Source organism: Somniosus microcephalus, chromosome 21 (genome assembly GCF_052327205.1).
Source record: "Somniosus microcephalus isolate GS21.2 chromosome 21, FLI_Smic_1.0, whole genome shotgun sequence".
Lineage (NCBI taxonomy): Eukaryota > Metazoa > Chordata > Chondrichthyes > Squaliformes > Somniosidae > Somniosus > Somniosus microcephalus.
Genome location: NC_141007.1, coordinates 40,929,883 through 40,954,844, shown reverse-complemented (window position 1 = coordinate 40,954,844; position 24,962 = coordinate 40,929,883). Strand labels below are relative to the sequence as shown.

At 41.3% G+C, this 24,962-nt stretch overlaps 1 protein-coding gene across 2 annotated transcripts in view; it reads left to right on the top strand.

Annotated features, from left to right (window-relative positions):
* Positions 1–24,962, top strand: part of LOC147102729 (myosin-10) — a 179,376-nt gene that overhangs the window by 132,292 nt on the left and 22,122 nt on the right. For both annotated transcript variants that reach the window (XM_085963478.1, XM_085963480.1), the window contains 17 exons: positions 1,606–1,727; positions 2,724–2,793; positions 3,165–3,325; positions 6,255–6,363; positions 6,757–6,888; positions 7,924–8,130; positions 8,837–8,974; positions 9,946–10,069; positions 11,108–11,279; positions 15,678–15,890; positions 18,014–18,158; positions 18,653–18,859; positions 19,605–19,709; positions 20,434–20,586; positions 21,438–21,686; positions 22,086–22,298; positions 24,005–24,217. In XM_085963478.1, the coding sequence (XP_085819604.1) occupies positions 1,606–1,727; positions 2,724–2,793; positions 3,165–3,325; positions 6,255–6,363; positions 6,757–6,888; positions 7,924–8,130; positions 8,837–8,974; positions 9,946–10,069; positions 11,108–11,279; positions 15,678–15,890; positions 18,014–18,158; positions 18,653–18,859; positions 19,605–19,709; positions 20,434–20,586; positions 21,438–21,686; positions 22,086–22,298; positions 24,005–24,217 (2,733 nt within the window). The remainder of the gene's footprint in view (positions 1–1,605; positions 1,728–2,723; positions 2,794–3,164; positions 3,326–6,254; positions 6,364–6,756; positions 6,889–7,923; positions 8,131–8,836; positions 8,975–9,945; positions 10,070–11,107; positions 11,280–15,677; positions 15,891–18,013; positions 18,159–18,652; positions 18,860–19,604; positions 19,710–20,433; positions 20,587–21,437; positions 21,687–22,085; positions 22,299–24,004; positions 24,218–24,962) is intronic.

Below are 24,962 nucleotides of genomic sequence, written 5' to 3'. Positions count from 1 at the left end.
TGCAGATAGAGGCCATTTCGGCCCATCGAGCCTGCACCGACACATATCCCACCCGATCCCCGTAACCCCTACACCAACACATATCCCACCCTATCCCCGTAACCCCACGTATTTAATCCCCCTAACACGAAGGGTCAATTTTATCATAGCCAATCAACCTAACCCGCACATCTTTGGACTGTGGGAGGAAACCGGAGCACCCGGAGGAAACCCACGCAAACACGGGGAGAATGTGCAAACTCCACACAGACAGTCACCCGAGGCCGGATTCGAACCCGGGTTCCTGGTGCTGTGAGGCAACAGTGCTAACCATTTGAAGATTTATTTTAACTTTGTAAAAAAAAAAAAAGTTACCCGTACCAATTTTTCACCAATTTTTTTTATTTTGCCTTCACTTTATCCCTGATATAACCTAGTCTAATGTTTGTACTACTGCTTGAAAAATCATCTCTAACGTCATCTTCTCTCTTGGGTTCTATCGGCCATCTTGGGAGATGGGGCCCACAGTGCACAAATTTGGCTTGCAGTTGCCATGAACCAGCTGCAAAGGCATACTTTAACAGTTAAGACCTGAAGGTTGACCCGATCATGTCCCTAGATTTTACTGTTGATGCAATATTTCAGCATCAAACACTCTGGTAATATTGGACTAATTGCCTTGTCCACATTGCTGGCAGCCTGATTGCACCCTGATCAGATAGCTCAGCAGTAGTATAGTAAGGATTAAGCGCACAATCTTCTGTGGCTGCTCCAGTGAAAACTTCCAGCTCTGACGCACATTCACCGCAGATATGCCCATACTGTTCCTAACTTGGCACAAGCTGCAGATTAAACCTTAGAGCCTGACTACTTTACATGGCTCAGTATGATGACCATATATTGTATTCACTCACTTAGCAAATACTGTGGCAACAAGAGCAAGTCAGAGGCTGGGTATTCTGTGGTGAAGGTCTCGCCTCCTGACTCTCCAAAGCCTTTCCACCATCTACAAGGCACAAGTGTGATGGAATACTCTCCACTTGCCTGGATGAGTGCAGCTCCAATAACACTCGAAGCTTGACACCATCCAGGACAAAGCAGCCTGCTAGATTGGCACCCCCATCCACCACCTTAAACATTCAATCCCTCCACCACTGGCATACTGTGGCTGCAGTGTATACCATCTACAAGATGCACTGCACCAACTCACCAAGGCTTCTTCGGCAGCACCTCCTAAACCCATGACCTCTTCCACCTAGAAGGACAGGGGCATGGGAACACCACCACCTTCAAGTTTCCCTCCAAGTCACACACCATCCTGACTTAGAAGTATATCGCCGGTCCTTCATTGTCACTGGGTCAAAATCCTGGAACTCCCTCCCTAACAGCACTGTGGGAGTATCTTCACCACACGGACTATAACAGTACAAGAAGGCAGCTCGCCACCACCTTGTCGAGGGCAATTAGGGATGGGCAATAAATGCTGGCCTTGCCAGTGATGCCCACATCCCATAAATGAATTTTTTTTAAATGGGGGGGCTATAATTTAAATGGAAATCTGCCTAAATCATTTAAAATGTTCAGTGACCTGTTTGCTAATATGGTAAGTGGCCTCATATTTTGCAGGCTGGAAAACTGGATCCTCACTTGGTTCTTGACCAGTTGCGCTGCAATGGTGTATTGGAGGGAATTCGAATCTGCCGTCAGGGTTTTCCCAATAGGATTGTCTTCCAGGAGTTCAGACAGAGGTAGTGTTGAAAGATTTTGCTAACTTAGATGTTTTTTGTTATAAGTAAATGTTGTAAGTGTATATGGAATGAATTATGCATGTCTTGCATCCCATTGCTTTAGAAAGAGTCTCAAATTCACGGATAAATTTGATCAACTCTACTTTTGAGTTTTGTATACTATTTTAAGTTCTCCTCATATCCCCTCCCCCAACCTGTTGGCTTTTCAGCTGGATTGGCATCATATTTGCCCAGTATATATCAGTTTTGTTGCATTGTCTTTGGTTAGTCCTTATACAGTAGGCAGGGGGTGGGAGATGGACAAGAGAACTGCTGTAAAGGTGAGAAAGAATGATGGCAAGGGTGTTTTTGTACTACCTGATGGTTGAAGTATGAATGGGGCTCTTTCACCAACTCGACACAAATATGGGCATCTGATTCACCCAGTAAATCAATCCAGTTCAATTCTAAAACCAGCTCATTTCGGTCTGAGATCAACTGCTCTAATTGTGTAGCATTTTCAAACGCCTGTTTTTGCTCCTGCAGCAGGACTTGATTTTATTTACTGTCCATGCGTAGTAGAAAGTATTTGTATAACACATACAACCTCTAGTTTGTTTTTTAATGAAAAATATCATTGTCTTTCTTTGTGAAATAAAGTGACTGTGAAAACTTCTAAATGAATTTTTCTAGATATCAAAAATGGTGCATTGGAGCCAACATATATAAATTATAGTTGTGAATGCAAAATTTATTCTGATTAAGCACCAAAAGCTGTTCAGGTTAAAGCAGCAATGTATGAAATTGTAAGCCTGAAAATTTCTAAGTTTCTACAAATCTGGGCATGGCATGTGGAAATTCCAACTTTCTGTGAAGAAATTTTAAAAATGGTGTAGAGTTAAGTATGAAATGGTCATTCATATGAAGGCATCAAAAGATGATCCAAGGCCTGATTTAGAAGTTAAATGTGATTTTGTAAATGAATCGTAATTTAGTGTTTTTTTCCCGCTCCCCTAGGTATGAGATCCTGACTCCCAATTCAATTCCTAAAGGTTTCATGGATGGCAAGCAAGCCTGTGAACGAATGGTAGACACTTACTTTTATTATTTTTGTCTTTATTTTGTAGGATTTCAAACATATGAGACTGTTTGTTTCATGTTTGTGTATGCTTTAGTGCAAATGTATATTTGTTAAACTTCAATACCAATGTATTAGAAACTGCAACAGTGATGTCTACAGTTTTTAGTATTCCAGTTTTTTTTTAAATAAAAGCTGATAAATTAAATAGTAGAGATTTATTAATGTTAAGTTCATTTTTTTATTATGGCAACTAATTTATTGAAAACTGTGTTTCCAGACATTTGGGCATGAACAGATGTGTCCAGAAATTTTTCTGAATATGGATATTTATTTGCCTCTTCCTCATCTATCTATCTTTCCTCTTCCCCTGAAATCAGATCCATGCCTTGGAATTAGACCCGAATTTATTCCGTATTGGCCAGAGTAAGATCTTCTTTCGTGCTGGGGTTCTGGCACACTTGGAGGAAGAACGGGATCTGAAGATTACTGACATCATCATCCTCTTCCAAGCTGTCTGCCGTGGATACCTGGCTAGGAAGTAAGTTCTACGCTGACCTAGCTAATTTCCTTGCAATTGTCTGATGGAATCCAGTAGAATTTTGAACAGTAGGTTGACTGGGCATTTGGTAATTATTGATGTTCCATTATAAATTATTTTTGTTAAAGTCCAGCACACTTGATCATTTTGAAATGATTTTTCTTAATAGAGAAAAAAATGAAGGGCCGTATTTTCTGCTCGGAGGCTTCCCGCGTGCGGAGGCCTCCGATCTGGAAGAAAATCTACGAACTTGCCTGGGGGCTCCCGACGTCTGGACACTTCTGATCCTGGACCTCTCCAACACCAAGTGCGCAGGGCCCACGTGTCCCAGAGGTGCAGGCAGTTCGCAAGCGTCCCTGGGATCACGTGGGCCATGGGGAGCCAATCAAAGAAGGGAATCTGCCTTCATACACTTGACAGATAGACCAGTCAAAAATATGAATGGAGATCACCCCAAAAACACTAAAACATTAAATACATTTTTTTAATCACTAATTAGTTGAAAATACAATAAATTAAATTTTAAACATTTAATTTTTTGAAAATTTTTTTACAGGGCTAAAAATAAACTTAGTATTTATAAATGAGTGGGGAAATTTTTTTTTTTCCTTTTTCAAATCTTATGCTAGTAAAGCAGGCCTTAGTTTAAGGGTTTTCTGCGGGCGGCGGTTCTCCAGAAAGCAGAACTCTTCTTCCCGCGGAGGCCCTTCTCTAGGGCAGGCGTCCAATTTGTCGAGCATTCTTGACCGATCGGAAATGCCGGTTTTCAGTGCATGCGCTTGGCATACCCTGGAACCGGCATTTCCGTACACACCCGTAGGGATCGGAATATACGGCCCAAAGTTACTATCTGTTCCCCTTTGAAGAGAATGGTATAAAAGTTGTCTCAACTAAAATCAGCATTACTAGAAATTCACCTTTTCACAATGAATAGATCCCAAACACACTAATAAATTGATATTAAACTACTCTAGAGGAACCAATAAAATAAAATGGAGCATTTTTAATACCTATTGGGTAACTTTCATTTGGTCATCACGCAAACCGACATCTGTTTACCGTGCTAGATTATTATGCACCAATCTTGTCCTCTCCCCAAGGGAAAACCCTAAACATCATAACTCTTGCTGATGTAAAATGATCTCCTCACCTACCCTGATGAATAACCTATTAGCATGTCTAGCCCACTAATGGTTGATTGATGGTATTGGCTACAAGACAAAAGTGTACAAGCTCACTTCAGGTCACAGAGTAAGGTTTGTTGCTAAAAATAGCTTGCATGCCCCCCCCCCCCCCAAAACAGGTGGACGATTTAATACCAGAATGAACTGAGGGCGAGAAACTTGATCTGTATCTGGATTGGATTTGCTTGGATTAACTTGCCCTTAAATTGAACTACTGGTCGATGTGCAAAATGTCTAATGTTTTCATCACAAGTAATGCGATACAGGTTTTATGTACTGTGAAAACTGATTTAGAAATGTAATAAAACCAGTTTCTGCAGGTTTCCTTGGGTGATTTATGTATGAAATGTGTTATTGGTGGGGGGGAAAGAGTAGGTCTTTAAAAAAAATATTAAATAAATAAAATAAAAAATAATTAAAAAATCACCTTTTTAAAATGCTAACTTTCCATTTGGGACTTCAGGAATATGGCCATTGTTTTCCATAAGGCAGCGCAAGTGCATTGCAAAGATACTGGCCCAGATTTTGCTGGGAAAATAAAAGCGAGTTCACCATGCATACAGTTATTAGTGAGTTTAAATAAAAACAATTTGTGGCAGTGAACTGTTGGATGATTTGCCATTAGCTTCACAAAAACTGGAGCTCGCCGTCACTCTACCCCCAGAGTTTGAAGGAATTGCTGAATTTGTGCTGTAAACACACATTAATCTCACCGCAGAACATTAGGGCTGGTATTTAATGACGTAAGGACCCCTTTAATGACCAGATTTATGTTCCTGCAATGCCACTCAACCTTGGGGGCCCAGAAAAAGAACAATTGAAATGGTGGAATCTCACTCCTGCAGGTAGTAAATTATGTCTAGAGGTTTTTAAAATTTTAAACTTTTACATTTACGTGTTTTGCTTTTGGTCTCTCTTTCTCTCTCAATCCAATCCTTTTCCCCCTCTATTTCTCTTTCTGTATCTAATTTGACTTGTTATTCCATTCCCTTCAGTCGTTCCTGTTTCTTTCTCTCAAATTAAGGAGAGAGAGAGAGACTGGTCCCACTATTCACCAAGGACCCCATTGAACTCACGGGCCATTATCAACCCGCACTTCCAGCAATTTGCGGCGCACAAATTTTTCAAGCTGAAGGGTGAGGAAAATAATCCCACTCGCAAGGCACGCTGTGAGATGCCCCACTCCAGCAAATTTTGGCCTATTGATGCACACAGACTCGTGAAGCAGCTATTCTTTCGGAAATTTAAATTCCGTGGTTTAAGAACTGACTTGAGCACTTTAATATTTTGTTACTTCTCATTCTCCTCTCCTGACACTGATCCATACTGGTGTTCAGTTGTATGCACTACGCTTAAGTTCACACATGAAGAATGTTCACTTGGGCTAGATACTAGTGAGTACTGGCAGACTCTTTGACCATGAGGGAATCACAGATGATCCTGATCCAGTTCTTCTTGCATGTGCCTTTCAGATGCAGCCTGACTGATTTTTAATCTTTTCCCAGCCAGGAGCCTGAGGCCTGTTGTAGATCCTCTATGCCAACCCTAGCTGAGGCCTGCTAACTCTGACAAGAGATTGAGCCTGCAATCTTTTCTGTCTGTGGGGCTCGGTGCAATTAACCCCCCATTGGGAGAACTGTGTATTGTCACAATTTTAAGACCCAATGGCAAAATAATCTGCTATCAAAGCTCATTTTTATTAGCTTAATGATTTCTAAATGAATGCCTCCTTTATTGTTTTACAGAGCATTTTCAAGAAAACAACAGCAGTTGAGTGCACTGAAGGTTCTGCAGAGGAATTGTGCAGCTTACCTAAAGCTCCGAAACTGGCAGTGGTGGCGACTCTTCACTAAGGTTCGTCTGTCTCCTTCCCATCGCGCTTCCACAAAAAAGGACCAAAACTGAGACAGTTAGGACATTTTTCAATAAGATTGCTCAAACTTGCAGATGTTGGCATGTTTGCTAGATTACAAAAAATTTTTAAAAAAAAATAAAAAAAAATTTTTTAAATTAAAATATTGTATTTTATGACTTCCATCCTCTGATCCATTCTGGATAACTCTGATAGTTTTTTGGTTTAAATGCTGACTTTTTTGTAAATAAAAGGATGTTGACAATGAACCTATAGCACTATATGAAATCTAAATGCATGCCGCCTTGATGGGCCGAATGGCCACTCTGCTGTACCATTCAGTGAAGTAAGCCATCTTCATTTACCATGTTTTACTTTCTTTCTTTGCTTTTTAGGTTAAACCGCTGCTACAGGTGACTCGCCAGGAGGAGGAATTGCTGTCCAAAGAGGATGAGTTGACAAAGGTGAAAGAGAAGCATGTAAAGGTGGAGGCGGACCTTACAGCGATGGAGAGGAAGCATCAGCAGGTTTGTAGAGTCTTGACAACTGTGTACCTGATCTGTGCCTTTTCAAGGCTAATGTTTGCAAATGACGTAAATATTTGACGTACATTTTTTTCAGTAACAGCCATTATCACAGAAACCCCACAGTGCAGATAGAGGCCATTTCGGCCCATCAAGCCTGCACCGACAGATATCCCACCCTATCCCCGTAACCCCACGTATTTAATCCCCCTAACACTAAGGGTCAATTTATCATAGCCAATCAACCTAACCCGCACATCTTTGGACTGTGGGAGGAAACCGGAGCACCCGGAGGAAACCCATGCAAACACAGGGAGAATGTGCAAACTCCACACAGTCACCCGAGGCCGGATTCGAACCCGGGTCCCTGGCGCCTTTATATGGTGCTTCTTGGCTCTGGAATCCAGCTCACCACCAAAATGTGCTTGATGATTAAATGATTACCCATATCCCTGCTTCCATCGGAGAGCCACTGCCATTTGGCCAACTGAGGTGGCCAGTCCTAGCATTGGAATCTTTTTGGTTGGAGCAGTTCCTAACGATGTGACTTCCATGCTATATCGTCCACCATAAAACCTAATGAGACTGAGGGAATAATTGCACTGAGTGTGTGTGGGAGGGGGGTGGGGTGGTGAAGAACGTGAAACGTGTAAATTAATGGTCAAAGAGGAAAAGAGAATCTTCTATTCCTTCCCACCAAATATGTATTTGATCACTTTCCTTCTGCTTGAATTTAGAAAAGCTACTATTTGCATTGCCCCAACTCGTGCAATATGAAGCTGCTTAAATGTTTTGTGGGACTTTTGTTCCCATTAATAATGAATTCTGATTAAGGATAAAACTAAGAACAGCGTGTTATTTTAAATGTTGCCTGCAGCTATGCTTTGATTTTCACAGCTGAATTACTTGGGCAAAAAATCCAACGTAGGGTGTATATTTTTCATTTGAGTAGCCTATTTTATGACTAAGCAAGTGTTTTATAAATATAACTTGTAACTCAATGTAAAGGTAACTAAATGTGACAAATGCTCTATGTAGACAATTGAAGAGAAGAATATTCTGGCTGAACAGCTGCAGGCCGAGACTGAGCTCTTTGCAGAAGCTGAGGAAATGCGAGCACGCCTGGCTAATAAAAAGCAAGAACTGGAGGAAATCTTGCATGATTTGGAAGCAAGAGTGGAGGAAGAAGAAGAAAGAAACCAGCAGATGCAGAATGAAAAGAAGAAAATGCAACAACACATTCAGGTGCATGCATATTGCTGTGTATTTGGTGAACTCTACATTTTGATAATCATTTAAATAAGATGGCAATGTGACTGCAATTTCACTGCTGGAATCAAGGTTTGTACCCAAACTACACTGAGATGAAAGGCTCCCCTTTTTGTCTGCAAAGCTCCTAATGTGCAATGAGATTGGGTCATTTCAATCCAACACAGACGCCTCCAATTTTTGGCACTAAATTAGCAAATTTGGCCATTGGTGATGTGTAACTCTTAACCATGTTTTTAAGCTATGAGGGGAAAGTTACAGAAAATATATTTTATTCACACTGGGTTTTCAAAATTGGATTAATACTATCCAAAAGATCAAATGGAGAATAATGTATCTTGCATGATTACAAGGTTGTCATCTCTTTTCCCCGCCTTATTCTCTTTCCACCATCTTGTTCTCTTTCTTCCCCCAATCCTGCCTCTCCAATCTATTATAAATGGTTTATAATGACAAAATTCTTCATGAATGTACCTCTTTAGAAAAATTCCCAAACATCGAAGTCTAGAGAAATATTGAGTATTGTAAAGACTTTATACTCTGAATCCTATACTAGCAGTGTATTTACCAGCATGGTACACTGAGCATGATCAAGGTTGGTTTACCAATAGACATCTAACTCCATTGAGATGGGCACAAACCTGAAATCATTAATTGGCTAATATTTTTTGCATCATACCAGGATCTAGAAGAGCAGCTTGATGAAGAAGAAGGAGCTCGACAGAAGCTTCAACTTGAGAAAGTAACGGCAGAGGCTAAAATTAAGAAAGTTGAAGAGGACGTCTTGCTGCTGGAGGACCAGAATTCAAAATTGGCCAAAGTGAGTTGCAGTATTTGATTTAGAATTGCAAAATGGTGTTTTTTGAAAATTGTAGCAACTTCTATCACTTCAAGTCAAAGACCTTTATGCCATGTGCATTTTTATTGATAATACAGGTAGACTATCCTTTATCCGAAAACCTCGGGACCAGCCGTGTTTCGGTTTTCGGAGAATTTCGGATTTCGGAAGGGGGGGTCGTGCGCACGACTTGCGCTGATGCGCAGCGTAAGTCGTGCGCGCGACCCCCCCCCCCCCCGCGCCGCCGGCCCCGACCCCCACCGGGGGTCGGGGCCGGCGGGGGTCGTGCGCACGACTTACGCTGACGCTCAGCGTAAGTCGGGGGGGCGGGGGTCGGCGCCGGCGGGGGGTCGTGTGCGCGACTTACGCTGACCGAAAAAACCTTCGGTTTTTAGAGGGTTTCGGTTTTCGGAAGTCCGAATAAAGGGTAGTCTACCTGTAGTAACACTTTTTTATTTAAAAAAAAAAAAAAAAAAATTATTGAACAACTGTTCTGGGAGTTGAACTGTAGTACTTAATAATGACTATATTCCAGATCTCATTCAGGACATCACATTTAATGTCTTTCACTTTCAATATTCATCCTTTGGTTTATCGCTTTTTTTCTCTCAAAAAAAAAGTGTTTTTCCACTGAGCATTCCTCAGCAACTCTGAGGACCAATGAAAAATGTTTCGTAAAGGGTGGTTGTAAAGATGAGGTGCAGTTGAGACCTTTAGAACACAATTCTTCTTAATGGGATTCAAGTACTTTAACATACTCCACCGGGGATCTCATTAAAGTTACTACTTTAATTATTCAATTCTGACTTGGATTATAGATAATTGACTTGAGTAGTTTTTCCTATTTTCATTTGAATAGTTTGGAATTTGAAGGTATTGGGAAAGCAGCTGGAAGTCAATTCTAGAATTAAATACTGGCTTCATTCAAAATACTGTTTTTTTTTTTTAAATAGGAGAAAAAATTGTTTGAAGACCGGATTTCTGAGTTTACCTCCCAATTGGCAGAGGAGGAGGAAAAGGCAAAGAACTTGAGTAAAATCAAGAACAAGCAGGAAATGATGATTACGGATTTGGAAGGTGAGGAGGCCGCGGTGCAAAGTCTGTCCTGATATGGGGCCCAAAGAATCAAAATGACACAATGAACGAACTTTAGTAGGTATAACTATGATGCACTTGAATAATTCATCCTGAAGAGGTGTTGGGCCTGAAGTAGATGCACTTTGTGGTGTTTAAATGTGAACGTTGACTCTTGAAAAATCAGAAATAAAAAACGAAAATGCAACCAAGCTAACCAACCAAAATAGAAAGATGTTAATATTTCAAGTGTGACTTGCCAGAACTGATTCCAGAATGTTCTGTTTCCGCAAAATAGGCAATCGATGGTTTTAATGGCCGGGGGTGGGTGGGGGAGAAAGAGAGGAAAGTCTATGTTGAATGAATCATGCATGGGATCTGGGTGGAGTTGGCTTGCAGGGTGTAATGGCCTTTTGTTGCTGTGAACTTTTTGCTTCATACAGTACCCATTTTATGCACTCTGCTTTATTATGCTTTATCAAGTTCATTAGCTTGAGCTTTACCCTGTTTAGTTGTCATGCTGGAATATCGACTAACTCTTTGATTCTTTGGTGATGGTTACTACAAGGTTTCTTTAAGATTTTCTCCCTTGTATTCCCTTCCTGTTATATAGTTGCTGAATTATGCCTGGGATATGGTTTCAGCAGTCTACCTTTTGCTTTGTGCAAGTGGCCATCTCTTTGTGAATGTTTGACTGGGGATATCATTGTCAAAACTTTTCTTGTCCTAATGCACGTAGCCGCACGCACCACCTTCCAGCAGGGGTTGCCGGATAAGTCAGTAGTGAGAATTCTGACAACTTATTTCAAATCTATTTTCTCCCCCAGATTGGAGCAGCTTGATATTCTGAAAGCTTGAGTTGTACACCTTAAATGGATTTCATTTTTAGTTTGTGTATGATATAGTTGTCAGAGGATTGGAGCAAAATTGTAGTTTACATTCTCACCAGTGCAGTTGTTAAAATTGATAATTACGTGGGAATATAGAATGAAATATTTTAAGGATGTCCTTTCTAGCCGCTCACGTTGTTGTTTTGTGCAGAACGTTTGAAGAAGGAGGAGAAAACCCGACAAGAACTGGAAAAATCGAAGAGGAAGCTGGATGGTGAAACTACTGATCTACAAGATCAAATTGCTGAGCTACAGCAGCAGATCGAGGAACTGAAGATTCAACTGGCAAAGAAAGAGGAGGAGCTGCAGGCTGCCCTTGCCAGGTCTGAGACTTAAAAGTCCATCTCTCACTGACGAGTTCATTTCACATTTGAAAAATATGTTAGTGACCCCTCAGAGGTTTTTAACATTCTAAGCTTCACGGGCACAGTTGGGCATCTTTCTCACCTTTCCATTGCAGTGTTTTTAAATGCTGGCTTTTTTTGAACCACACATGAGGATCTAATCTATAGATGCAAAGTGGCCTGTTGAACTCCACACCAAATGTCTGAGTTTGAATGATAGTTGTGGTTTGGATTTAAACTCTGCCAATTTGTGTCTCATAAGAACATGAGACGTAGGAGCAGGAGTAGGTCATTTGGCCCCTCGAGCCTGCTCTGCCATTCTCTCTTCACTGAGGGGACAATTCAGGAACTGGTGAAGCCACAATTGAAGGACTTTGCTATTTGGGGGGGGGGGGGGGGGAGAAAAGTAAAGCGTGCAAGAGAAACTGACCGGATCAATACGGTTAAAGAAGGGATTAACACAATTGTAAGGAAGGATATTAGCTCTGATGATGTAGAATCTGTGTGGGTAGAACTGAGAAATACCAAGGGGCAGAAAACGTTATTGGGAGTGGTATATAGACACCCAAACAGTAATGCGGAGGTTGGGGATGGCATTAAAAGGGAAATTAGAGAAGCGTGCAATAAGGGCACAGCAGTCATCATGGGTGACTTTAATCTACGTACAGATTGGGCTAACCAAATTAGTAATAATACTGTGGAGGAGGAATTCCTGGAGTGTTTACGGGATGGTTTCCTGAACCAATATGTCGAAGAACCAACCAGAGATCAGGCCATCTTAGACTGGGTATTATGTAATGAGACAGGATTAATTAGCAATCTTGTTGTAGGAGGCCCCTTGGGTTGGAGTGATCATAATATGATAGAATTCTTCATTAAGATGGAGAGTGAAGTAGTTGACTCTGAGACTAGGGTCCTGAATTTAAATAAAAGAAACTACGATGGTATGAGGCGCAAGTTGGGTAGGATTGATTGGGGAATGTCACTCAAAGGGTTGACCGTGGATAGGCAATGGCAAACATTCAAAGACCGCATGGATGAACTACAGAATTTGTTCATTCCAGTTTGGCATAAAAAAAAACAAAAAAGGTGACTCAACCGTGGCTAACAAGGGACATTAGGGATAGCATAAGATCCAAGGAGAGGACATATAAATTGGTCAGAAAAAGCAGTAAACCTGAGGATTGGGAGCAGTTTAGGATTCAACAAAGGGATTAATTAAGAAGAGGAAAATAGAATGCGAGTAAGCTTGCAGAGAACATAAAAACTGACTCAAAGCTTTTATAGATATGTGAAGAGAAAAAGATTGAAGTCAAGCATAGGTCCCTTGCAGTCAGAATCAGGGGAATTTATAATGGGGAACAAAGAAATGGCAGACCAATTAAATATATATTTTGGTTATGTCTTCACAAAGGAGGACACAAATAACCTCCTAGATGTCAGGGAACATAGGGTCTGATGAAAGGGAGGAACTGAGAGAAATCTGTATTTGTAGGGAAATGGTGTTGGAGAAATTGACTGGATTGAAGGCCGATTAAATCGCCAGGGCCTGATAATCTAGGGTACTTAAGGAAGTGGCCCTAGAAATAGTAGATGCATTGCTGATCATCATCCAACATTCGATGGAATCTGGAACAGTACTCATGGATTGGAGGGTAGCTAATGTTACCCCACTATTCAAAAAAGGTGGTAGAGAGAAAACGAGGAATTATAGACTGGTAAGCCTGACATCGGTAGTGGGGAAAATGCTAGTCATTATAAAAGATGTAATAGAGCACTTGGAAAACAGTGACCGGATCGGACAAAGTCAACATGGATTTCCAAAAGGTAAATCATGCTTGACTAATCTACTGGAATTTTTTGAGGATGTAACTGGTAAAATAGATAAGGGAGAACCAGTGAATGTGGTGTATTTGGACTTTCAGAAGGCTTTCAATAAGGTCCCGCATAAGAGATTAGCATGTCAAGTTAAGGCACATGGGATTGGGGGCAAGGTATTGACTTGGATAGAGAACTGGTTGGCAGACAGAAAGCAGAGTTGGAATAAACTGGTCTTTTTCTGAGAGGCAGGCAGTGACTAGTGGGGTACCGCAGGGATCGGTCCTTGGACCCCAGCTATTCACAATATATATTAATGATCTAGACAAGGGAACTAGATGTAATATCTCCAAGTTTGCAGATGACACATAGCTGGGTGGGCATGTGTGCTGAGAGGAGGATGCCGAGCAACTCCAGGATGATTTGGACAAGTTGGGTGATTGGGCAGAAGCATGGCAGATGCAATATAATGTGGATAAATGTGAGGTTGTCCACTTTGGTGTCAAAAACAGGAAGGCAGATTATTATCGGAATGGCAATAGATTGGGAGAAGGGGAAGTGCAACGAGACCTGGGTGTCCTTGTGCACCAGTCGCTGAAGGTAAACATGCAGGTGGTTAAGAAGGCAAATGAGAGGGTTTGAGTACAGGAACAAGGATGTCTTGCTGCAGTTGTACAGGGCCTTGGTGAGACCACATCTTGAGTACTGTGTGCAGTTTTGGTTGCCTTATCTGAGGAAGGATGTTCTTGCCATGGAAGGAGTTCAGCAAAGATTCACCAGGCTGATACCTGGGATGGTAGCAATGACGTATGAGAGATTGGGTCAATTGGGCTTGTACTCGCTGGAGTTTAGAAGAATGAGGGGATCTCATTGAAACTTAAAATTCTGACAGGACTGGACAGACTAGATGCAGGAAGGATGTTCCTGATGGCCGGGGAGTCCAGAACCAGGGGTCACAGTCTGAGGATAAGGGGTAAGCCATTTAGGACAGAAATGAGGAGGAATTTCTTCACCCAGAGTGGTGAGCCTGTGGAATTCTCTACCACAGAAGGCAGTAGAGGCCAATTCATTAAATATATTCACAAAGGAGTTGGATATATTTCTTAAGGCTAAAGGGATCAAGGGGTATGGGAAGAAAGCGGGGACAAGGTACTGAATTTGGATGATCAGCCGTGATCGCATTGAATGGCGGAGCAGGCTCGAGGGGCCAAATGGCCTACTCCTCCTATCTTCTGTGTTTCTATGTTTTTAATCCCATCCCACAAATTTTTACACTTGGCTAATTAATGACCAGCACCTCTGAAGTTCGTGAGTGGCGTATTGATCACTCAGTTGAAAGAAGCAATGTTCTAGAAGGAGGCAGCGGTAGAAGAATTCCAAGGGAAAAGTAGGGCAATTTTTAAAATCCCAGTTTTCCCATCCGATTAGTGCAGCAATATAACTTTTCCCTTTACAGTAATGTGCACTGGCTTCAGGCCATTGTCCAGGAAATCTTGTGGATTAAATAGTTGAGCAGCAGTGTTATGTAGTGGCTTTTGTGAATTGTCATACCATCCCGAAGTGTGCGCACTTCTAGTCTGTCTGGTGGGTATATAGTGCTCTGTCGAGAGAGGATGTAGATCTATTTCAGTTCATTTTAAGAAGCTGCTCTAAAAGGTTTAGTGTAGCTAAATAGAAAAGGTGCTATGCCAAAGATTACTCGATTAAAACAAGTGATGTGCACATGATGTTTTGGTGCAGTGTATAAACCTTGAATTTGAGAAGCTGGTATGTAGTTCCATTCACTTGGGGAAAACAATGTACAGCTGATTCATATATTTAGATATTCTAGCAGCTCCCCTCTACCTGGCTTAAATAGCCAAGCAGGCAAAAAGAAACACTCGTCAAGGGGTGTGTTAGAGTTTATATTAATTTTGGGAAGCCCCATAAAAAGGAAACTGCAGAAAGTAGTGTTCTGGAAGATTGTTTTTATGGTTTGTAGTGTTTGGCTTCCTTCCCCATTAACATGCTGAGCATGGTTATTAAACAATTTAATGTAAATCTGTAATTCTGTGGATTGTAATAAAATAGAAATCTTTGAGCTTTACAACATTGAATTTGCAACCTCAGTGAACACTTTCCTTCAATATGTGTAGCATTAATGCAAAAAATCTCTAAGCAATAGCCACGTTTGCCAGTTTAGAGAATTAATTATATTCATTTCTGCACTTGAGAGGAAACCGAATATTGCTACTGAAATGTCTGTGCAAACTATTTTATGATTATGAATTTACTAATCTTTCATAAAGCTGTTTCCATATTGACCTTTTTTCCTGAACCTTGCCAGAATAATCTACATAATTCTGTACCATGAATCATTGGTTGTAAACTATGATCCTCTGCTCTGTGAACATCAAATCTACACTACAATGTTTTCAATTCTGTTTGAAATGGTGGCTCACATATAGATTAGTACTTGAACTTGGCCTAAAATGTCTACCTGCATGAACTCTCTAGTCATCCCTAATAATGAGTTCACAAATGTATGCTGTATTCTTGAATCTGTGGTTTAACTTTCAGAGGGGATGATGAAGCTGCTCAGAAGAATAATGCTCTCAAACTGATCCGGGAGCTGCAGGTCCAGATTTCTGAGCTGCAGGAAGATCTGGAATCTGAGAAGGGTGCCCGCAACAAAGCTGACAAGCAGAAGAGAGACCTGAGTGAAGAGCTGGAAGCTTTGAAGACTGAACTGGAGGATACTTTGGATACCACAGCAGCCCAACAGGAACTAAGGTGAAGCCAGCTATTGAACTGGAGAAAAATAAATATAGGTGGTTGTTTGGAAAAAGTAGATAACTTGCGACTTGCTTGGTTATACAAATTTAGATTGATATGAAGTTTTGTAATATAACGCATTTTGCTATCTGACTTGTTTTAATTGCATCAGTTTAAAACAAAACGTACTGAACTTTGAACAGACTGCTTTACACACCGCTCTGACCAGCTGGTATCTTAAACAATAGTTTAGACTTGAATGGGATTTTGTGAATGAAATGCATGTAAAATAACTCTAATTTAGTAAACCAATGTAACCTGTATGCTGCACTGGAAAAGATTTCCACTTGGGATGCACCACAACTGTTCAATAATTTACTCACTGCAGAAAGAAAAATCTGAAATTTAAACAAATTATAAAAACTCCTGACTAAATTTACAGAATGGTGCCGGAATTGAACAAGTTACCGAAGCATCTTCTGTACAGAAGGATCTTGACATATTCGAACTGAAAATGCTGTAGCTAAGTTTGTTTTTTTTGCTTTGATTCCGATAGCATCCACTCGCGGAGTACATGAGGATAGATTTTTTTTGAGTACTGACCCCATGGCAATGTTTCTGACTGAATACCAGTGCATTTTGGAAAACTGCAGGCAATCTGCACTGGTGGCAGGCAAGGACTTAATGTACCCTTTTGCATAAAATCATAAATTGTTTAACTTAATCTACAGAAAACATTTTACAAGTACAGGTAGACTACCCTTTATCCGGACTTCCGAAAACCGAAACCCTCTAAAAACCGAAGGTTTTTTCGTTCAGCGTAAGTCGTGCGTACGAACGAAAAAACCTTCGGTTTTTAGAGGGTTCCGGTTTCGGAAGTTCGGATAAAGGGTAAGTCGTGCGCACGAACCCCCCGCCGGCCCCGACAACCGCCGACCCCCCCGCGGACCCCGCCGGTCCCGACAACCGCCGACCCCGACAACCGCCGACCGCCCCCCCCCCCCCCCCCCCCCCCGCGGACCCCGCCGGCCCCGACAACCGCCGACCCCCCCACGGACCCCGCCGGCCCAGACAACCGCCGACCCCGCCAGCCCCGACAACCGCCGACCCCCCCCCCCGCCGACCCCGACTGACTTACGCTGAGCGTCAGCGTAAGTCGTGCGCACGACCCCCCCCGCCCGGACCCCCGCCGACCCACCTTCCGAAATCCGAAATTCTCCTTTATCCGAAACTCCGCTGGTCCCGAGGATTTCGGATAAAGGATAGTCTACCTGTAATGAGTGTTAATCTCTCATCTTGTTGCCCCAAAAAAAACACATTGGAGTGAATTATCAGCAGAATGCAGCTTAAAAGCTGTTCTAGATTAACATTTCATAGATGATCCCATGATATGTAATCGAGCAAGTTTCTTTTTTATTTTGACTATTTTCCACCATTTGTTCCTCCTGTTTTGAATGTGAGGTCTTGCACTGGAATATGATTCCATGGGGACTGGCCTCTTTTTCAGGTATCTCATGCAGCTGGCTATTTCACAGATCACAGAAATCACAGAAACCCCACAGTGCAGATAGAGGCCATTTCGGCCCATCGAGCCTGCACCGACACATATCCCACCCGATCCCCGTAAACCCTACACCAACGCATATCCCACCCTATCCCCGTAACCCCATGTATTTAATCCCCCTAACACTAAGGGTCAATTTATCATAGCCAATCAACCTAACCCGCACATCTTTGGACTGTGGGAGGAAACCGGAGCACCCGGAGAAAACCCACGCAAACACGGAGAATGTGCAAACTCCACACAGACAGTCACCCGAGGCCGGATTCGAACCCGGGTCCCTGGTGCTGTGAGGCAACAGTGCTAACCACTATGTTCTGCTTTAATTCTGGACATTGGAAATCGGCAGGTGTAATGACTGTGGATTATCACAGCTAAGCCTGATCTGTCCATGCACATACACCTCCAACCCTGGAACCTTCCTGTTCTGTGTGCTCAGTGCCACATCATGCTAGTACCTTTAAAGGTTTTGATAGGTTGATAGAAATGTGCTTTCAAATTGATAACTTGAGTAAAGTGAGTCCATATTTTTGGAAAACAAATACACGCTAAATGCCCTCCTACTTGAAATTAATTACAGGACCAAACGTGAGCAGGAGGTAGCTGAGCTGAAGAAGGCCATTGAAGAAGAGACCAAGGCCCATGAAGCTCAAATCCAGGATATCCGCCAGAGACATGGCACTGCCCTGGAGGAGGTCTCCGAACAACTTGAACAAGCCAAGAGAGTCAGTATCATGAGACGTCCTCACTTTCAAAAAAGTTAATTTTGAAGTTGAATCATAGAATGCTGCAGCACAGAAACACACCACTTGGCCCATTTAAGACCGAGATGCTTTTTACACAATCCATGCATGCAACAAAACATTTGGCTTCGATTTTAAATTGGCAAATGTTGGGAGATGGGGAAAGAGATGATGGGCAAATTTACAAAATATTTTCCATATCATTGACTAGTTGCTAACACAACGATAGTTGCCAAGACTTTAAGAAAATTTGGGCTGAGAGCAAGTATGACACAAAATATAGTGCAAAATGGTTTCAGGAGGTGCCCAGAATTATTATTTCTTGAATAAACCTTTTGTTCTCGCCTGCAATGAGTTGCATTATTTTACCCTAGCCATTAATAGTTCTGGTGCACACTTAAACTTGGGTGCAAGTTCACACTTGTAGTTAAATATGACCTTTTATATCAATTCTTCTGTTTCCACTTTATAAACAGCATAAAGCCAACTTGGAGAAGAGCAAGCAGAGCTTAGAAAATGATAACAAAGAGTTGGCCAGTGAGGTGAAGAGTTTGCAGCACACAAAAGCTGAGTCTGAACATAAAAGGAAGAAGCTTGAATCTCATGTACAGGAGCTCCAGGTCAAGTATACAGAAAGTGAAAAGGCAAAATCTGAGCTCTTTGATAAAACTCACAAGCTTCAGGTAAGACACAATTTAACACTTTTTTGTTGGCTGTCCCATGTGAATATTAAAATTTGCACTAGTTGAACCACAATAAATAGACCATTATCTGTACTTTGGAACATGTTGGACTCTGGTTCTTTATCTAGAACTGCTTCTGTAGTTGGTGTACATTTAATTGAGTGGGTTTGAATGTCGACTTTTTAAAAAAAAAATTATTTTTACTTGGGGAAGTGAACATTAATTACTGTATCTGCTGATTTTTCAGTTAGCAGTTTTGCATCAAATTGAGAAACAAACTTTTTTGTCTTTGATGCCGTGGCATATAAATTTACTCTTCAAACACTCACTGAAAATGGGCATATATGATAGATGGGAGGTCATTTGCAAATGCCACCTTGGCTATTCTCAAGAACCGGTTTTTGTATATTGATGATTAAATCTAATTGATTCCAGATTTAGTTAGCTTCTGACAATCTTGACCATTTTTGGAAGATACTAAAGAAATTGCAATTACCTTTTTAGAATTTTTATAAAATGTAATTTCCTATTATCTGACGGAATATTCAAAATCAAGGTGGCAGTAGAATAGAATATGCACCTATTGGCCATGATCTGGCACTGAAAAGCTTTTAGCATTATTTGAGATATAGAATTAAGATTGGGGTCAAGTAGATTTGCTTGTCAAATATGGAAAAACTGCAAGATCTGATGATTTGTTTTGCAAAGAGGTACACAGTGTGAATTTAACCCTGTCCATTCTTAGAATGAATTGGACAATGCCTCTGGGCTTCTCGAGGAAGCGGAGAAAAAAGCAATTAAACTAACGAAAGATACTGCCAATTTGGAATCTGCACTCCAAGATACACAGGTATGTGAACTATCGCCATTAAATGTGAAGTCTTTTAACAAAAATATCCATATCTTTAACCAACAGTTCAATTAATTCTCCTTGGGATGGGGAGAAATGCATCACTTCATATAGGGTATCAATAATGTCTGAGGGGAGGAGTGCTTGAACTAAATAGGAATCTTAGAATGTTTCCCTTTCCTTGCCAAAAGAGTGGCTTCTTCATTAAAACACACCCAATCACGGAAGTCCAAATACAAATGTCAGTATTTGAGTGCATACCCTGTGGATAAAATAAAGCTTTGCATTTTATTGGTGAGTAATTGTATCTTAGCCAACTGTGGGTTGAGGGATAAAATGGCAGGGCTTGTCCCACTGTTGAAATATACTTCATCTGTTTTTGCTCCTATTAAAGCTGATTATTGCAGCCTGGGAAGGTCTACTTCTATCTTCAAAAAATTAGAGCTTTGCAAATTGGCGGGGGCGGGGAGGGGAAGAGAAAGAGAGATGCTATGGAAGGAAAGAGTATTTGAATTTCATTGAAATTTTTAAGTTAACCAAGTTAGACCATTTAACCTGCCACAACTTGAAGTTTTTTTTTACAATGATCAATGGCGTGCAGCATTTTGTCCTTGATGTATTTTACTAATCACCAACAAAATCTCACTCTTTAATTTAGCAATGAGAGATTTAAATATCTATATAAATATATATTGTCTTTGTCAAATATTTTACCTGTTAATAGGAACTGCTTCAGGAGGAGACACGGCAGAAATTGAATCTCAGCAGTCGCATTCGACAGCTGGAAGAAGATAAGAACAATCTCCTAGAACAGCAAGAGGAAGAGGAAGAAGCAAAGAAGAACCTTGAAAAACAGCTAGCCACTCTCCATATGCAGGTTTGTTGTTGGACCATGTGTAAACAGCTCCAATTGTAATTATTAGGCCTAAGGAATCAGTGTTGCTTTTTATATAAATGCCTAAATGTTTATTATATTGACTAAGACCAATTCCAATGCAAGTTCAAATCAAATTGGTCAAAAAAAAGTAACATCAGATTAGACTAAGTCACCATAGAAAAGGCAAGGTTGTTAAAATGGTATTGGCCAACTTTTTCTTGCCATGTTTAGTGACTGTTCTGCACAGTAACAGACTGGTATCCACCAAGCAGATTGTTGGTCTATAAACAATTATATTGAGAGTTTAATCTTGATTCTACCTCCATCACTTTAGGAAATTGTACTGGATTCACCAAAAAGTAGCAAAACACCACACGTACATTGTCAAATACAGGAAACTTTTTGTGTTATCCGGAGGCTAAATGTCCGGCAAGCTCGAGCCACCGGCAAAAATCGGGAGCCGTTTTAGGTTTTTTTTTCTTCTCGTGGCTTTTCTTTCAACAGTCAGGGTCTGTTGCTAAGCGACAGGCGCTTCCAAGGTACGGCCGACTGTTTAGAAGCTGTTGCTAAGCAACAGTGTTTGTTGCCAGATATGGAGCTGTATGCTTCAACATTAACGCTGGTTTGTCCGGCAGTTTTGAGGGAACGGCAACAGCTCGGTCCCATCGGTGCCGGATAGCACAAAGTTTCCTGTAACTTCCTGTTTAAATATTTTTATAATTGTATTCTAGGTCATAACTGGGGTATGATTTTGTATTTCAAAGATGTAAAATTATGGCATAACAAGTATGTGTTTCACTGAGTTCTGAAATGGAAGTTAAGTGCAGTATGTGATCTGATTTGTAACTTAGCTGGTTGATGCAAAGAAGAAAGTGGATGAGGATGTGGGGACCATCGATGGCCTGGAAGAGGCCAAAAGAAAACTTCAGAAGGATGTAGAGGCCCTCAATCAGCGCTTCGAGGAGAAGGCAGTGGCCTATGATAAAATGGAGAAGACCAAAAACCGTCTCCAACAGGAACTTGATGATCTTTTGGTAGACCTAGACCATCAACGCCAAATTGTTTCCAACCTTGAGAAAAAGCAGAAGAAATTTGATCAGGTCCGTTCCTTTGACTACATAGCTTACTCCAAGTGAAATGGCAACAAATGGGTTTTAAATACTGCAAAGTTATTATAGATGAATCAACAATTTTATGGTTCTGCATACTGGTTAGCAAGATGTACATTAAAATACATTTCTATTGGCACTCGAACTATGTAGCTTAACAATTTCTCTAAACTTTAAGTGGTTCTTTGCGAATCTGCACTGCTATTTTGTTGAAATTACTAAATTGGCAGAAGCTAGATAGCATTAAAACAATTCAATTTGAAATATCACTTCATGGAATTCTGACTTTGATATATTGGTGTAAATGTTATTTATAGACAACTATCTTTCTGCAGTTTGGGGATTGTTGCAGCTTCTTCTCAACTGCAAATTAACGTTGATCTGTTTCAGATGTTGGCTGAGGAAAAGAGCATTTCTGCTCGATATGCTGAGGAAAGGGACAGGGCCGAGGCAGAAGCGAGAGAAAAGGAGACAAAGACCCTGTCGTTAACCCGAGCTCTGGATGAAGCTCTTGAAGCTAAAGAAGAGCTGGAGAGACACAACAAACAACTCCGTGCTGAAATGGAGGACCTGATGAGCTCCAAGGATGATGTGGGCAAGAATGTAAGTTGATTGAATAATGCCGAACGAGCAATATAACTTTCATTAGTTTGTACTTTATTTAATCTAGCCTTCATATAATGGCTCAGATTAGCAGTAGTGCAATCACCAGTGGTTAAGTTTTTACAATGAAGAATTTATATAGATTAAAATTTTACTATATAGCAAATGTCTTGTAAATAGCAGCATTACTGTTACGACATAGTTTGTCACTTCCATTAGAATGTTTATTAAAAACCTGTCCAAGTCACCTTGAGGTTTTTTGAAGCTTGAAAGGACTCCACACTAAGCAATCAGTGAGGTTATGGGAAATACTTTATTTAAGTTTTGTGTATCAAACTAATTTTAAGTAATGCAGGATGCAGTTTTGTCACTAAGTTTAAAATAAAAACTTTACCATGCAATTGTGAGCAGTAACAGCCTATGTAATAGCACAAATATTGCCGCTTAAGTGCATCTATTGGAAAGCTGACATTCTAAGAATGGCCAATGGTGAGGGAGCAAATGAGTGAAGTTACTATTTTTGTTAGAAACAGTCTGAGTAAATAGAATCAGAAGTCCTTATTTTGATTATACCAAGATTGCAAGACAGTTTACTATATCTGCCATTATTTTGTATGTGGAATTGTGGAACGACTTCAGTACAAAGATAAATACTAAATACAGGAAACACTTTTTTTTACTGGCACCTAAATAACTGGAAATCTCTTAACCAGCAAAATTCAGGAGTAGGTTCAGGTAAGTTTAACTTCATATTAGTGGCCGTGTAACCGGGGTTCCTGCACCTATTGCCATGCAACAGGGACGCCTGGATCTGTGGCCATGTATGGGGCTTTCGTACCGTAGTAAGTATACCTCTCTGTAATCCGGACTCTTTGATCAACCGGTACCCACGCCGGTCCCGGCTGTGCCAGATAAGAGTTTCCTGTATTGAATACTAATAAAATAATGCTAATTTGAAACCTATAAGGTGACCAATGTAATAGCGTAGGTGTGTAGATGTTCTCCCAGTGGGCACTGTGGCAATTTCAGGAGATATTCCTTGAATAATCACATTCAATTTCTGCATGTGTAGATAGGAATTTTCATTTTACAGCATGAGCCTTGCCTAAAGTCAGAACCCCATTAAATTCCCATTGTGTGGGCATGCTTCCTTGGGAATATGAGCACTTTGATTAAGCCATCTGTACATATGCATAGAATAAAGGGAAAAAACCCACATATTTTGCATTTTAATGACTTCAGTACAGGATTAGTTTAATGTCCAGTACTATTAGTTAAGATTATTTTAGTTCTTTCACTACATAAATCAGGAAGGGTGTTTCCAACGCTCTAGTCCTGTTTCAAACAAACTTAGTACTGATGTGATGTTGCTCATTTAAAACTAGTACAAATCAAATGTTGATGCTGAAGTGGTATAAACATATACACGCCTGCTGGTTTGAAGATTATTTGACATCACACTGGTGACACAAACATGTAGGTGTTTGCATTGATGTACCAAAGAACTGGAATGGGAGATCTTATAATTGGCAAGAGAAGAGGAGACTTTCCTCAGTATTGGTGAAAATAATGGGCTTCAGTGATGTCCCTTTATTGCAATGACAACCGCGGGCGCTAGCTCTTGAAAATCAATGTTGTGACTGGAGTAGATCGGGAGTTTGTCTATAAATAGCAGTGTCTGATTGCTGCTGTCTCCATAATGGTAGGTGCATGAACTGGAAAAGTCCAAGCGGGCCCTAGAGCAGCAGGTGGAGGAGATGAGGACTCAGCTCGAGGAGCTGGAGGATGAGCTGCAGGCCACTGAAGATGCCAAGCTTCGTTTGGAGGTCAATATGCAGGCCATGAAGGCCCAGTTTGAGCGAGATCTGCAGGCCAGGGATGAGCAGAATGAAGAAAAGAGGAGAATGTTGGTTAAACAGGTAAATAGTTAGCGCACTCCAGCTTCTTCCAGCAAGACATTCCTTCTAATGTTGTCCTATATATTATCACAAGGTAAATTGGTAAAATCTACAGCTTGGAGTAATAACTGTCATATCCTCCTGTGCCAAAATTCAAAATAGAGGTGTTGAACTTTCCAGTGGCCCCCCAACCCCCGCAACGTCAGCAGGAGTCGACTGGAATGGCTGCAAACTTGACTGCGACTCTGATACGCCAGCTTCCAGGCTCACCCTCCCATTTCCTGCATGGCCTTGTGTGGGCGGAGCGTCCATCCACCCCACAAGACCAAGGATGCAAAAGTGAAATTGGGAGGTCTCGGTTAAGACCCGGGATAGGGTTAGCGCAGACCAGTGGTAAATGTAGGGTCCACTTGGCAGTCTGGACCAACATTGGGGCATGAGAAAATGAATTTACTTTACACAAGTGACCACTAGGAACACTGATTTCTTTCCAGGGTGCTGTGGGAGGGAGGGGGAACCAGCTACCCTCTTCCCCCGCGCCGCCCCTCTTTCTCCTCTTCTCTCTCTTTTTTTTCTCCCCCCCCCCCCCCCCCCCCCCCCAAACCTCGAGCATGGACTTTCCATCAACTGTAGTGTTAGGCACTCCCAATGCACCAACGGTCTGCCTCTTACGGTCCCCTTGATCCTGAGAACTTCAGGTCAGCTGCAGAGGCTGCACGAGGACAACTCCTGGCTCTAGTATCAGGATATGCTACCCCTCCCCCTT